The sequence below is a fragment of the Canis lupus genome, chromosome 5 (assembly GCF_011100685.1).
Source record: "Canis lupus familiaris isolate Mischka breed German Shepherd chromosome 5, alternate assembly UU_Cfam_GSD_1.0, whole genome shotgun sequence".
Lineage (NCBI taxonomy): Eukaryota > Metazoa > Chordata > Mammalia > Carnivora > Canidae > Canis > Canis lupus.
In genome coordinates, this window is record NC_049226.1 from 41,669,675 (window position 1) to 41,686,347 (window position 16,673).

Here is a 16,673-nt window from a genome sequence, read left to right on the forward strand (position 1 = left end):
TCACTGCTTAAATACCTTTATTATTTTTTAAAAATTATTTGGACATTGATAGCTCTGCAAAATACTTCTCCCATCCCAAACCCTCAAACCCTTTCCACATGTCCTCCCTAAAGAAACAAAATATTCATACTTTGTGCCCATTCAAACCTAATTTTTAAAAACACGTAAGATTCAAAATCAAAGTTTTCTTTCCCAGAACTTGTTAGTAATTTTAAACCACAATGCAACATACTTAATGGCATTTCTTTTTAAAAATTAGCTTATCAGACTATTTTATGAGGAAAAAAATCAATTCAAGGCCTTAGAATATAAATTCCCTGTTTCTGAAAGCAAAAGACATTGAAAAGCCCCTTTGCTCCCCTGGAGTTTGTGATTTCCACGTTACCAACAGAACCAGCACACAAATGGACTTTCTACTTTGTATTAGGCATTGCTTACTTGTGGACTGCTAAGGATGGGCAGGTGGGAAGGGAGGATTCCAGCACAGGAGAGAGACAAGGCTGGGAGCACAGGATGGAAGCTTTCTGAGCAGTGGAAAGCACAGCCGAATCCCTAGGATCCTACCTCATGGCCGGTTTGTTTGGGGTGGAGGAAGACGGTAGAAAATCTACAACCTGCACTGATTTGTTAATGATGAATACAAGCATCCACCAAAACTATTGCACATAGTACCAGAGGCATGTAAACCACTGAGAAGGTTCAGGAAAGAAGATCCCCCAGATGGGGATGATCCCCAAAGTTCCTCTGGGACTTGGAGAAAGAAAAGGATTGATGTTACCTGTTTGGGAATCACTAAGGGGAGGTGGACAAGTAATCCTGTCCCTATCTTCAAGTTCCTATCTTCAACCAGGCAGATTTTTATGCAAACAAATCTTTATCACGGAGGTGCCCAAAAGATCTAGCAAAGATATCACTTATTTTCCCCAATGCAACCGGTACACTTTATTACCTCGCTAAAAACCTGTCACCAGGAAGAAATTCTGATAGAACCTGGCCCTTCTGGCTAGCTGAACGGCAGCAGTGTTTGCAGATGTCCTTTCCTGCCCTCTCGACTGACCTCCAGAGCCACACAGACGGAGCCCTGATGAGCTCCAGGGGGTGAGCTCACCCCTCAGGTTCCCAGTGGGGCCTATATCCTTCAAGGAGCTTGCAAAATGCAGAGGTGTAGGAGCATGCTGTGAGAAGGGAACCTGGGGGGATGCGGGGGGGGGGGGGGGGGGGGGGGGGGATGGGATGGATGGATGGGTCAGATGGCCTGGGAAAGCCACTGTCTCCTCCACTCACATGATGTCTCCCAGCTACACTAGAGGCTGTGCCAGTGTGGTCTCCTCAGTACTGTGCCATTGGCTTGCATGACCAGAGCCAGCCATCCCGATGCCTTGAGTTTCAGAATTGAGAAAACATTTGACTCATCTCTGCAAATGGATGTGAATCAAGTTTCCACTGCTGTCACTACGACAATGTTTTGGGGGCTCTGAGAGCCCGGCCTCACTAGATGGGTCGGCCTTACCTCTGTACAAAGCCTTAGGACACCAATTCCTTGGTGTCCCAGAGCCCACTGACTAGGTTCCCAAGTATTTCTCCTTTAACCTTTCCCTGACATTCAGTCTCAGTAACGTACGTATGTTGTCAAAAGGAAAGTCACTTTTTAAGAATACAGCATCTCCCTACTGCTCTTCTAGACCAAAGGGCCATATGTTTTCTGAGACCACACATGGATACGCAGCTTTCAGCCTGTTTTGTTCCTGTGCATTACAGCTCTCCCTCCTGTATGCTGAGCAAGTCTTGTAAACCACCAGCAAATGCGATGATCTCCCCCCAACCCCAAAGCCCTGCTTGTATCTGTGGACTACAACTGATGCCAATCTAGTAAGCTTTTTAAAACATTAAAAAAAAAAAACCCAACACCCCCCCCAAAAAAAGCCACACCCCCCACACACACTTCCACACACACACTTTGGCACGTGCACCTTGAGTTATTCGAGCGTGTTCGTGTTCCCACCCCTCCCCCGCCCCAACATTTCAGAGTCGCTGTTTCAGGAGAATGACGGCCCCTTCTGCTTGATGGAAAAGGTCGCCTTGAAGCACTGCTGTTTTGAGTAGCAAAAGGAGGAGGTACAAATGCTAAACTGGCCCCAAAAACAGCTCTCAAGTTTAGCACTAGAATTTATGCAATGCTGCAAAACTTTTGTACCAGGATGACTAGTTTTAAACTGCTGGTTGATTAAATATACATTTACATATAGATATAGGTATAAAAATTACTAAGTCAACATTTGCTGTTTTCAATGTGAAAACGATAAAATGTAATTCTGAATAATTGTGCATTTGCCATAGGGTCCTTGTTAAAGGGACCATAAAAATAATTTTGTAATAAAAAAACTCTTTTTTTCTTTTTTTTTTTTTTTAAGTTTAGTATTGCCCTCAAGTTCAAAAGTTTGGAGCAAACGTGCTGAGTAAAGCAGGATTGGAACCTGTTCCTGCCAGGGATCTGGAAGCCTTCAATTTAGTGATCCCCGATGATGGCAGGCCCATGGAACCTGCCAGCCACTGACTAGCTTGACATGAACACTGCAGGGCTGGGCAGCGCCAGGTGACCCCGTTAAGCAGCCTCTGCCTCCCATTTCATTGGCGGATGCTGCTGCAGCTCCTGGATTCCCTGCACAGAGCTCGGTGCGGGGGCACACATGTGCTGGGGCTCTGCTTTTTCTTGACCTACCAGACTAAGCAAGTGGGGGTTTGGTGGGGGAGGGCGGTGCAGAGGGCCGGGGCCTGGGTAGAGACCACTGAGCACCAAGGCTGAGGGTGACTCGGAGGGCTGACCTACTCAGTTGGAGGTGGGGATGGAGAAAGGAATGGGCCTTTCGGTGATACAGAAGTTAGCTGTGCAGGAAGGAAAAGTGCATTTAAGGTAGCTTAAAAACAGATTAAGACCAAACTGCTGCAGAGAGGAAGGAAGAACAGAGAACACTCCCTCCACCTGCCCTGCTGGTTGGTCATGCTCCTTGGATTCTGTGGGTTAACATTCATGCTTTCTGATGTGAGTCTGCTCGTGAAGACACAGGAACACATGTTCTCCTGGTTCTGGCAGGTACACAATTTTCTTGGCAAAGTTCTTTTTTGCCAAGTTCAGTTTTATTTGGTTCCTGCTCTGAACCGCTGTCACCGGAATTCATAGATGGGTGCGCTGTGTTCAGGAACGTGAGTTAGATTGAGTGACTGATACCTGTAATGCGGGAAGAGAGAGAAACAGGAGACAGTCTGAGCATCCTGAAAACCAAACAGAGGTTCTAAAAAGCCCTCCCTGTCACCGGAGCACCTGGTAAGCCACATGCTTCAACTGGAACACAGCTGCATCGCAGACCTCTTGGGCTGAACCAAATCTGGTTTTATTTCTATTTCTTGGTTAATCCTCTGGAACTCTGCATAAGAGGAGCTGCTTTCAGGCAGCTTTCATGAAGCTTTCAGGCTTCATGTTCTGACCATGAAGTAAGCATGGTACGTCCCGTGAAAGGAGAGCCTGAGAAAGCTCTAGGAGAAGATGTAGACCGAAGCCCCAGGCCTTCTCCTCCCCCTCCACCTCTCGCCAATGTCTAGCACCTTGGCTTCTCCGGGACAGGGACCCTCAGGCTGGAATGTCCTCAGGGACTTCATGGGTAACACAGACACACCCCACTTCTCATGGAATAAAAAAACACCATGGAAAAACTCCCTACCTAACCCCGGAGTTTATGTTCCCTTCATCATCCTCTTCTCACCTCCCTAGACATGACACTAGACTCAGAACTAGGTGTTTGTTTTTGCCCCTATAATAAGTGCTCTGAGTAGTTAAGCAGATGAAGGAGAAACAGAGGCGAGGACAATCCACATACGGGGATGATAACCTCCAGGGACAATCAGTGTTCACAGGGTAAATGTTAGCTTTCCCCTTACTCATTTCACATGGGAGTGAGGAGGAGCAGGGGGAAAAGCAGCTTCTTTTTCACCACAAAAAAAAAGAAAGAAATCAAGATCATGCGTTAGCCATCTGAGTACATAAATCAAAGCCACTAGACCCCCACATCATACCCACCAAAGTAGCTATAATTAAGACATCATAACGAGCGTTGGAGAGGATGTGGAGAAACTGGAACCCTTGTGCATCACTCAGGAATGTGGAACACAGTTGGGTGGGTCCTTAAAATGTTACAGAATTACCATATGACCCTGCAATTCCACTCCTGAGTAGAGGCCCAGAGGAATTGGAAGCAGAAACTCAAACACATAACACTCATGTTCACAGCAGCATTAGTCACAAAAGGCAGAAGGGGAGAACATTATATCCATCAATTGGTAAAGGGATAAATAAAATGTGGCACCGTGGTCCCCCCATCTATGGGGGATACATCTAAGTACCCACAGTGAATGCCAAAAACTGTGGATAGTACTGAGCCCTAGATATGGTATGTTTTTTCCTGTACATAAACCTATGACAAAGTACAATTTAGAAGTAAGGCACAGTAAGAGATTAATAATAATAATTAATGATAAAATAAAAGTTACAATAATATGCCATAATAACCGTTCTGTGAATGTGGTCACTCTCTCTCTCTCTCAAAATACCTTCCTGCACTGTAGGGTGTGAGATGGGAACCTGGCTGCATGACGTGGAGTGAGGTGACTGACGTAGGTGTGTGACCGAGTGTTAGGCTACCACTAACCTCCTGACACTGTCAGAAGGGGGATCATCTGCTTCTGGGCTATGGCTGACTGCAGATAACCGAAACCGCGGAAAGTAAAACCATGGATAAGGAGGGGCTAGTGTATATACATATCACAGAAACTTATTTAGCAATAAAAACAAAGTGCTGATCCATCCTGCAACATGGTCAAACCCTCAGAGCAACACAGAGTGCAAGAAGCCAGACGCAGTGCCTCTTTGTAGTGTGTGGTTCCCTTTATATAAAATATCCAGAATAAACATGTCTGCACAGAACATCAGTTAGTGGCTGCCTGGGGCTAGGAGGGGATGGGGAGTTGGGGTGGAAGGCTAAGGGGTACAGGGTTTCTCCTCGTGGTGGTGGGGGCATTTTAAAAATGATTGCAGTGATGGTCGCGGAACTGTGAATATTCAAGGCGACCAAATTGTATGCTTTACATGAATGGATCATATGGTATGTTAATTCTCTCGATAAAGCTGTTATTTAAAAAGAGGATAGAGCAGGTTTTCAAAACTCATTTGAAAACAGAGCAATTATGGAAACCCTAGTAATTGTGGCTCTCAGAGGAGTGGAGACTGTGCTGAGCCCAAGGGCATTTGTTTGCAGATAGTATTTTGCTGCCACTGAACAAGGAACTGGAGTCAACCCAGGGTAGCATCACTCACAAATCACCAAAGTGTGGAAAATGTGGAAGGGAATATGGTGTTTCCACATTCGGAAAGGAAATCAAGTATTTGGTAATATGGCTCCTTCTTCAGGTATAGCAAGTTATTTTGAGAAGCAGTGCTGTGGCAGCAGAGTCCCCAAAAAAGGTGACAGAAGCTAGCACTTAGGGGATGGCACTCGGTCCTTCACCTCAAACGGAACACAGGGCAGGACCGCCAGCTCCACAGGGGCCCCTTGGTCACCAGACTGAGACTGCATGCGTGTGGGGCTGGCATCTAAGGAATGTGACCACAAAATTGGAAAGGCTGCTAACAGCAAAACTCGCCCTGTCCATAGTTGGATCTCACATTGTAGTTACTGATTAAATTTGGGAGGAAATACAAGAGCAGCCAAGGTTGGGTAGAGACACTGCTGATGATACAGAACCTCCTGAAAGCTTTTTAGCAGTGAGTTCCTTTATCGAGCACTTTGTTTTCATCTTATTTACTCTGATCTGTGGTTAGGGATAGGAGCCCCTCCTTGAGCAACTGAGATCAAACAGGCCCTCCACATGTAGATAGAGCATAAAAACTATGCAGAGACAGGTGGAGAGGTTTTCTTTTAGATTTGGCAAGTGAAGGGAGAGCCGGAGGGGGGGTGGTGGCACAGCAGCAAGCCATCTCCTTTGCCTCTGGGGTGTCTTACCATTCTGAACTCCTATGGTAATAGTAGCCCTCTATGGAGGCTGCCGACTTCTGGAAGCAGATGTAATAGAACCCAGCAAAGGAAGCACCACTGATGTCTTTGATCGTGTGGTCTGGGACCAGGAACTGTTCCTGCACACAGATGGGAGAGGTCAGTGACAGACAGTGTGCTCCAGCCACTTCTGGGGCTCCCCATAGCCTTCAGCTGGTTCTGAGGTTTCATTGTCATATGGCTTTACCCAGACTTGCGGGATGATGGTGCACATCTGCATTTCAACCTCATCTGTCAATAGCATTCGTGTGCTGCTAGAGAATTCTAGATACTAACACAGAAGCCTGTGTCTTGAGCTCACCAAGATCAGCAATGAAGAGAAGGTCCTATGGTCCATACATCTCTTAAGTGAATCGATACCTACCTACCTACCTTTCAGAGCCCACAGACAGAACAACACAGGAAGAGGAAGTTTCTGCTCCGCTCCAGGAACTGGTGCTACGTTCCTGATCACCTCAAGAACAGCAGGCCGCTGCATGCTGAGGGCAGGTCAATCACCACTTGCCCCCGTAACACCCCCTCAAAGAGCTAGATACCTCATCATCTGCCATCAGATTGGTACTATTCTTGCTCAGGCACCTTGGGAAGAGGCGAGCTTGTTATATCTCTGGCTGTGGCCAAGCTGAAAGGCCACATCCGGGCACCTACTCTCCCAGCGAGATGAGGTCAGTGGCCCCAGGGCCCCGAGAGGTCTACTGCAAGCCCACAGTGAGTCACCCTGAAAAGGTCTTTGGAGGCCAAACAACTCCACTGGTTTTTTTTTTTTTTTTTTTTTTTTTTTTAAGACACTCTCTGTCCCTTTCCTCAACCTTTGAAATTGTAGTTTTTAAAACTAATTTTAAAGTTAGAAGCTTGTGAGAATACTTCCTTTAGGGCTTTATTAGCTGGCACGTTTCCCAGTAGATGGCAAGCTCTCAAGGGCGGGACTCAGCTCTTACTTCCTGTACCTGGCCAGTGTCTAAGCAAATAAGTGATGACCCCCGCACTCCTCCCCAAGTTATTAGCCATACAAACAAAAGACTGGGAATAACTACTCTAAATGATTCGTCTGTATGAAAGCTGGCAAGATTTCAAGATAAAACAGCTTTTTCCTGCCAACTAGGGAACCAGGGCTTGGAAGTGGGTGTCCATTCACAAAATGATTTCACAAACCTGCTTCACGATTTTGCTAGCCTGTGGCTGCAACACAGCAAACACCAGACTATCAAAATAGGGAAACACAAAAGACTTGTCAGCCCAAAGCCAATCTAGCGAGTCCAGCCAGATGGAGCTCTTTGAGGGCTGGTGAGTGGAAAACGCAAATTCCATTCCTGGTTCCTCATTTCCTGCTGGAGGGAACCAGACAAGCAGGGAGCCTTGGCTAAGACACGCTGCACCAACAGTCACTCACATGGGGCCTCGGCCCGTGGCTGAGAGTAGGAAATGACGGTGACTGACTCTGGTTCTCTTCTGAGTCCACAGAACACTGGAGATGACTCAACATGGAGAGTCAGAGGTGCCGACAGTGACCACCCGCCCCCAGCCACCAATTCCTCTGCTATCCACCAAACAGTTTCTCCAAACAGAAACCGTATGGCATGGCAGCAATTCGCCACTGTGGCCTGGAGCTGTGCCGGCTTTTTACAAGTGTGTGAAGGCACTACATGGAGACAAGCTGTAATGAGCACTGGGCACGGAGAGCAGGTGGGGCAGGGATACAAGGCAGGCACTGGCGTAGCCAGAAGACCACCTGGGCTGGGACCTTACCTTCCACCTCATGAAGACATAATCCCCATTCTTCAGCTCTTCATAATCAAAGTCATCTGAATTAAATGATTTTGCATACTGATAAAAAGCCAGAAACTTGCCCTGAAAGCAAAAAATAAAGCATGAGAACTGATCAAGGGAGGGAGAGGCTGGTATCAGAGCTGCCCTTCTTCTGTGCCCAGCAGCAACCACCTTCGCAAAGAGGTGACAGCTGCTGGATGCGGCCCACAGGAGCAGTAAAGGCTGAGCATTGGGGGAAGGGAGCCTGAGGTGTCCACTGGGCTGTGAACTCAGACCTGGACTCCAACTGAGGCACCACGGGGCTATACCTACCAAGTCAATGTGGTCCGGAGAAAGGCCCCAGGTTGGGAATGGATGCTATTCCGGGGGCCTTGTCTCAGGACACCTGACCACAAGCAAAGCCAGGAATGATCAGTGAGATATTTATATGTGAATCAACACAAAAGGATGAGAGGGCTTTACTAAAGCTGGGTCCTCTTACATAGTATATGTACTGGCTTAGGGCCAGTCAGTGGCCCTAACATAGTATCGTGGCTTAGGGCCAGTCAGTAGAAACAGGAAGTGGGTAATATATAATTAATTTCTTTTCTTTTTTAAAAATATTTTATTCATGAGAATACAGAGAGAGAGAGAGAGAGAGAGAGAGAGAGAGAGAGGCAGAGACACAGGCAGAGGGAGAAGCAAGCTCCATGCAGGGAGCCCAATGTGGGACTCGATCCCGGGTCTCCAGGATCCCACCCTGGGCTGAAGGCGGCGCTAAACCGCTGAGCCACCCGGGCTGCCCTATTAATTTCTTTTTAAAAAGGAGACCAGAAATAGGTTATAAAACTGTGCTTCATGATCCTATTTTTGAAAATGGAAAAAAAAAAAAAAAAGGTTAATACCTGTTTTAACTTTGGGTATTGTTATTATATATAATTTTTTCCTTTTGCTCTTCTGTTTACTCAAATATTTAAAAAGTATATTAATTTTATTAAAAAGTATCTTAAATAAAATTTAAGGTACAGAGGTATTAACTCATAGAATTTGTCACATATATTTCTATTCTAAATGGATTAAGTATATGGAATCTTGACTTAGGGTACCACCGTGATACCAACTTTAAATATCACTCAGGAAAACTTGAGAGTGAAAAACAATGTCCCTGATTCTAAATTATAGGCAGTCCTGGTCTTATTGTGTGTTACTTTATTGCTCTTTGCAGATATTGGAGTTTTTAAAAAGATTTATTTATTTATTTGGGGGAAGGCGGGGGGAGAGGGAGAGAACAGACTCCACTCTGAGCATGAAGCCCAGTGAGGCTGGAGCTCAGGACCCTGAGATCACAACCTGAGCAAAAACCAAGAGTTGGATGCTTAACCAACCCAGGTACCTCCAGATATTGAATTTTTTTTAATAAACTGAAGGTTCGGGGCAACCCTGTGTCAAGTTAAGTAGATTGGCACCATTTTTCCAACAGCATCGGCTCACCTCATGTCTCTGTGTCCCATTTTGGTAATCCTTGCAACATTTCAAACTCTTCCATTATAATTATATATGTTATGGTGATCTGTGATCAGTGATCTTTGATGTTACTAACATAATTGTTTTGGGATGCCACAGACTGCACCCATATAAGACAGCAAAGTTCATTGGTAAATATTGTATGTATTCTGACTGTTCCACTGACTGGCCATCCCCCACCTCTCACCTTCTCTTTTGGCCCTTTCTAGTCGCTGGGACACAATATTGAAATGAGGCCAATTAATATCCCTACCATGGCTTCGACAGGTTGGAGTGAAAGGAGGAGTCACATGTCTCTCACCCCTGAAACCAAAAGCTAGACATGATTGAGCTTAGTGAGGTAGGCATCTCAGAAGCTGAGACAGGCTGAAAGCGAGGCCTCTGGCACCAAACAGCTAAGCTGGGAAGGCAGAGGAGAAGTTCTTGAAGGAAAGGGTAAGTGCCACTCCAGGGAGCACACGGATGAGAACAAAGCAGTCTTGGATGTGGAGAAAGGTTTAGTGTTCTGGAGAGAAGGCCTAACCAACCCCAACACTCCCTGAAGCTAAAGCCTAACCCAGAGCCAGGCCCTGACTCCCTTCCCTTCTGTGAAGGCTGGGAGGTGAGGAAGCTGCAGGAGAAAGTCTGAAGCTAGCAGAGGTTGGTTCCAGCGGTTTAAGGAAAGAAGCCGTCTCCATACCATCAAAGTGAAAGGTCAAGCAGCAAGTGCTGATGCAGAAGCTGCAGCAAGTTCTCCAGAAGACGGAGCTCAGATAACGAAAGAAGGTGGCTGCACTCAACAACAGATTTTCAATATAAATGAAACAGCCTTCTTTTGGAAGAAAATGCCATCTAGAACTTCCATAGCTGGAGAGGAGAAGTCAATGCCCGGCTTCAAAGCTTCAAAGGTCAGGCTGACTCTCCTGCTGAGGCTCATGCAGCTGGTGACTTGAAGTTGAAGCCAATGCTCCTTTATTATTCTGAAAATCTTAGGACCCATAAGAATTATGCTAAATTTACTCTGCCCTTTCTCTATAAATGCCTGGATGACAGCATATCTGTTTACAACATGGTTGACTGAATATTTCAAGCCCAACATTAAGACCTACTTCTCAGAATAAAAGATTCTTTTCAAAATATTATTACTCATTAACAATGCACCTGGTTACCCAAGAGCTCCTGTAGAGATGTTTCCTGTTATATAGAGCTCCAGGAGCCCCACATGGGATTCTGGGACTCTGGAGTGGGCTGGGAAAGTTATGAGAAGCTGAGTTCTGCGAAGGTGACTGGATTGCTAGGTGAGGAAGGGCCCAGAAGCCCAGCTCTTCATCCCACCACATCAAGGGTGGCCTTCCTTGTCCTGCTGTCACTCAAAATATTTCAGTTCAGCCTAACAGAGGAGATCCAGCTATTTCCCAGTGTTCTTATGGAAGTATGGAAAACGAACAGTTGGTTTCCAGGTATTTAAGTTGCAGCAAATCTAGCTTAGAACTGACTTTTCATTGAGTCTCAAAGACCCTGCTTTTTTTTGCAGAACTGAGCTGTGTGGGAAGAGCCAACATTGGGCAGGATGGACCAGATGGCAGCTGGGAGCCCTTCAACTCTGCTTGCTTTCCTTTTAAAAAAAAAAAAATTTTTTTTTAATTTTTAAAGATTTTATTTGAGAGAGAAAGAACATAAGTGAGAGAGGGTGAGAGAGCACAAGCAGGGGGACAGGCAGAAACAGGCTCCCTGATCCCAACCCCTGGATCATGACCTGAGCCAAAGGTAGACACATAACTGGCAGAGCCACCCAGGTGCCTCCCAACTCTGCTTTCTGATACCAGCACCACTATGCACCACTCAGGCTCCCCTCAGGTTTCCCAACTGAGTATCCTAAGAGATTCAGACCTTGTTCATTCCCTCATATTATACAAGCACAAATGACTTACTTTCAGCGTCCATTTGATACAATTGGCAAAACACGTAGCTTTCAAAAAATGGTTTTAAAAACTCAAGTTTAAATTTAATTGAAACTTAGCATTTGAAAGATGTTCCTTCCCTATCTCAAGTAGAAAATATGAAGAAGCAAAGTGGCTAATCTTCAGTGAGGTTAAGTAAGACAAGGGTCTGTGGTAGGGAGTTCTCTCCAAGGACTACTACCAGAAGTGCTGATGCAGAAGCTGCAGCAAGTTCTCCAGAAGACGGAGCTCAGATAACGAATGAAGGTGGCTGCACTCAACAACAGATTTTCAATATAGATGAAACAGCCTTCTTTTGGAAGAAAATGCCATCTAGAACTTCCATAGCTGGAGAGGAGAAGTCATGCCCGGCTTCAAAGCTTCAAAGGTCAGGCTGACTCTCCTGAGAGCTTGAACTCTTCTGACAGCTTGAACAGCCAGGTGAGAGTGGCAGGGGGAAGCATGAGGAGTTCTAGAGTCTAGGTGGGTTTAGAGGGTGAGCACATTGGACTTTCTCGGTGTTACACCAAAATTCATTGGGGCGCCTGCAGTCTCAGTCAGTGGAACAGGCAACTCTTGATCTCAGTGCTGTAGGTTTGAGCCCCATATTGGGGGTAGAGATTATTTAAAAACAAAATCTCAAAAAAACTAAAGAACTGGGGCACCTGGGTGTCTCAGTTGGTCAAGCGTCTGCCTTTGGCTCAGGTCATGATCTCGGGGTCCTGGGATTGAGCCCTGCATTGGGCTCTCTACTCAGTGGGGAGTCTGATTCTCCCTCTCCCTCTGTGTGTTCACTTCCTCTCTCTTTCTCTTTCAAATAAATCTTTTTAAAAAGCAACTAAAAAAATATAAAAAATAAAATAAAGCCAAAATTCATCATTGCCATGGCCAACTACACCAGAAGACTATTATGGCAGCTTGAGAAATGGATTTTTGAAAACATAAACTCGTGTGAAAGCCAATGAAATGACTTGAGGATAGCATCTCTAAGTTGTCTCAAAGTGTTCACTACTGGTGAGTGAGAATACATTCCACACTTCACAGGTAAAAGTGGGGGGACTGGAGTTCTCAATGGCATCCTGATGATGCTTAAGTTGAGACTGTGTTTGTCGGTCAGGAGTTGAGTGGGCAGCCCCCCTGGCTCTCCCAACACAGAGATGCTGGCAGGAGAAGCAGCTGTCCAGAAACTGCATCTCTACCTCATGGCAACCCTAAAGACAGAGGCCATAGCTGTATGTTTCACAGGGTTCCCCCATAAAGAGGAGATGAGAAAAGAACAGTGGACAGGTGGACAGGACAGGACAGGGGGACAGTGAGGAGACCCCTAAAGCTCAGGACAGTAAGGAGACCCCAAGAGCTAAGTTCCTTGGCTCCTCAGCAACACCTGGGTAGCCTGGAGCAGACCAAATATCTACTCACCCAGTGTTTCCGATCAACGTCTTCATCTGCATCCCACTTCCGTGTTAAGAAAGGGTGTTTTTTGCTGATTATTTCTCCTTCAAAGAAGGTTGTAAGGGTTGGATACTCCTATGGTAAAAACCCAGATATCAAAATAAGATGTTGAATGGGAGTTTTGACCTTTCTTAAAGGAAAAATCAACCTTGCTTTAACTTTTTCCCAGGACTTTGAAAAAATGATCACACTGCTAAGCAATGACCCAAATGGAGTTAGGTCCAGTGATCTGCCAATGGCTGCGGATTTACCTGAATTGGAGGTGCCCAGAGAGTCTCTTGGACTTTGTCAAAACCCTTCTATGACTTCACTTGCTATGTACTGATTACTCAAGAAAGAACTTGGACAAGTAAATTCTGAGTATTCTAGGATACAAAGCAGGTAGTAACTAAGTAGATGTTACTTTCTAAGGAAAACACTCAAAGAGGCTACAAAATCACAACATTCACAGCTAAGTCTCCCCCATGCCATGATCTGGCCCGTGGTTCTCAAACCAGTTCAGTCATTTGTCCCTTTTGTGCCCATTTTTCAGGTTTCCAGGGGTGGGTTGTTTTTGTTTTGGTTTTTTTTTTTTTTTTTTTTTTTTTTTTTGCAGAATACCTTGATATATAGGTACCTTTAATTTAACCATATGAACTAAGGCAATCTATACTATCTATACTATGGAAAATATATGTGAATCATGTCTGTGATGGAAAATCACAACAGCAGAACCAAATGCTATGGGGGGAAAAATAAGCTGTCATCCTAATTGGGTGTTTAAAACACTTGTCAATTTTATTTGCTACTTGTTCATCTACTGATAAGGAGGCACCCAAGATTTCTGGGGGGGGGGGGGGGGGACTAATGGAAGAAAAAGTTAACATTGTAAGAGGTCTCCATTTTTTTCATTTGTAAAAAACCAACTAACTGACCAACCAATCAAACAAACCCTCAGTCCAGCCTGCCAGCCCCTGGTGTTTCCTGGAAGCATGGTAATGATGGTCACAGGCCTGGCAAACCATAAATTACAGTGCTAATGTCCCTGGGACCACAGAGGTAACACTTTCTTCTTCAGGTACTACATAAGCCCCTCTTATTCTGCATCAAACACCTACCCATGTTTAAAATAAATCTGCTCCAATGGCTTTGCTACTTCTTTCAGCTTGACCTGCCACGTAGCTGGGGATGTCCCTAAGAAACACCGCCGCACTGATTCAGCAGCTCCCGGGAAACAGCACAGTCACTGGCACCATAGTGGACTGAAGGAGCCTGCTTCACTACGCACCACTAAGGCTGTCTGTTGTCTTGACAGTGAACTCTGAAATACACAGCACCCTTCCCACCAAACCACAACCCCTTCCCCCAACAAGGGGCCTGGGTTCCTTGTACAGATATTTATGTATACAGAGTGAAGAAATTAAAGGGGGGAGATTTCCTAAATGGAGACTTGATTTTAAAGCTATAAACTAGGGGCATCTGGCTGGCTCAGTCCGTAGAACATGACTCGTGAGTCCGAGCCCCATGTTGGGGTGTAGAGATTACTTAAAAATAAAATCTAAAATAAATAAAATAAAATAAAATAAAATAAAATAAAATAAAATAAAATAAAATAAAATAAAATAAAATAAAATAAAATAGGGGTGTCTGGGTGGCTCAGTCGGTTAAGTGTGTGCTTTCGGCTCAGATCATGATCACGGGGTCCTGTGATCCGGTCCCGCATAGGGCTCCCTGCTCAGCTTGGAGTCTGCTTCTCCTTCTGTCCCTCCCCCCATTCATATGCTCGCTTGTGCTCTCTCTCTCTCTCCCTCCTTCTCATATAAAATCTTTAAAAAATAAATAAAATAAAATAAAGGTATAAACTAAATTATACTCATCTGTTTTAGGAAGAATTACTAATGGAGAAAGTTCTATATTAGCATCAACTTGAGATTTTATTTATCTTTAAAAGATTTTATTCATTTATGTGAGAGAGAGAGAGAGAGAGAGAGAGAGCGCATATGCACACACAGGGAAAGAAAGGAGCCAACTCTCTGAGCAGGGACCTCCACTCTGGGCTTGATCCCAGGACCCCAACAGAGATAATGACCTGAGCCAAGGGCACATGATTAACCGACTGAGCCACCCAGGCGGCTCCTGGCTTGAGATTTTAAATGGAAAGCTGTACATATTGATTTTTCTGAAGTTTGAGCTTTAATATATTTTTAAAACTTCCACAAAAAAGAGATAAAGGAAGAAAATGATAAAGTGGTCCTCTTATGATACAAAGTAAATACTTATGGTTCAAATTGCAATTTTCCTAATAAATTGTTTCTGCGTTGAAAATGTTTCAGGCAACATATCAAGGTGACTGCAGAGTACCCCCAAACTCTGAGATTTAAAATAAAATAAATATTGCCTGATGAATGAGCATCAATTAGGTACAGTAGTTACCAAAAAGATGAAATATCTCTCAGGGCAGGACCAGGAAATTCAAGCACTTGGCTACAGGCAAACTGGCAGTAATTTTTAGAGCCAAAGGGAAAATTCTGTCTGTGGGAGGAACATCAAAAATACGAGTCAGATAGGAAGAGACGGAGCAGCAACCCTCCACCTCGAAAGCAGGCAAGGGCTTCCTACAGGCGGGTCTACCTATACTAGCAGGCATTTAGGTGGTCAAACCACTCCTCACAAGGATTCTAGGCCCACCAAAGCTCCCTGGCTTGATGGGTCTGGCTTTCCAGGTAGACCCACCTCGTGAGGGATTAACACCAATTGGCTACTGAGTCAGAGGGAACTTCTGGAACATGCATGTGCCTCAGTTTAGAAATGAGCAAACGAGCACTCCTGTGTATACATCAGTCTCGGTGAGTTTGGTTAGTGTGACCTATCTCCTTGGTTCAGACAGGTCCAGCAGAAGCTTGGCAGAAGCTTCCAAATCAATCTAGTGAGTGAGTGAAGGGTCTGGCCATGACTCCCTAAAGGCTGGGCTCCTAGGCCCTCTGCCAGCTGCAGGGCCTCCCTAGAAATGACCCTTCTCTCCATCGGTGGCTGCCTCAGAACTGCAAAGGAAATGTTACCTGACACCCATTCTTCACAACCCTGGGATTTCATTTCCAGAAGGCATATAAACTCTAAAAACTGTGCTCATTTGTGAATGTGAGGTAGCCAAGAGACAAATGACCTCCAATTTAATAGTTCATTTTCTATACTATCTGCACGAGGGAGACTAGGGCTAAAACCCAACCATTTAAATGGTTTTATTAAAATAAATCACATGTTATGTTTTCACAACTATACATGGAAAAGCAAACAAGCACAAATAGCTGTATTTTATTTTTTATTTTTTTAAAGATTCCATTTACTGATTCATGAGTCACACACACACACACACACAGAGGTAGAGACATAAGCAGAGGGAGAAGCAGGCTCCACGCAGGAAGCCCGATGTGGGACTTGATCCTGCGACTCCGGGATCACACCTTGAGCCACCCAGGGATCCCGAACAGCTGTATTTTATAACATAGATAACAAGGTCATTCAGAGAATCATCACTCTTTTTGGCATTTTAGTGACTGTACAGTGCCCACATGTCGGATTTAGAATTTAAAAAGTGTTTAAGACAGTTGTTCAGTGCCGTGACTGCACTAAAAACCAACGAATCGTACGTATTAAATAGGTGGATTGCATAGTATGTCAACTATCTCAGGACAGCTACTAAAAAAGGTGGCTAAAAAAGATAAAATTCAAAGAATCTTGAGGAGTGAGCAGGCCCTAGGAAGCTCAGAAACACAGCCTCCTTTAGATTAAATGTACCATTGCTAGGGGCACCTAGGTGGCTCAGTGGTTGAGCGTCTGCCTTTGGCTCAGGGTCCTGGGATCAAGCTCCACATCAGGTTCCCTGCAGGGAGCCTACTTCTCCCTCTGCCTGTGTCTCTCCCTCTCTCTCATGAATAAATAAATAAAATCTTAA

At 45.0% G+C, this 16,673-nt stretch overlaps 1 protein-coding gene across 1 annotated transcript in view; it reads right to left on the reverse strand.

Moving 5' to 3' along the window:
- Positions 1–16,673, reverse strand: part of GID4 (GID complex subunit 4 homolog) — a 24,436-nt gene continuing 7,763 nt past the window's right edge. The window contains 4 exon segments of the mRNA XM_038538805.1: positions 1–3,226; positions 6,051–6,181; positions 7,848–7,949; positions 12,710–12,817. Of these exon segments, the coding sequence (XP_038394733.1) occupies positions 3,163–3,226; positions 6,051–6,181; positions 7,848–7,949; positions 12,710–12,817 (405 nt within the window). The 3' untranslated portion in view covers positions 1–3,162.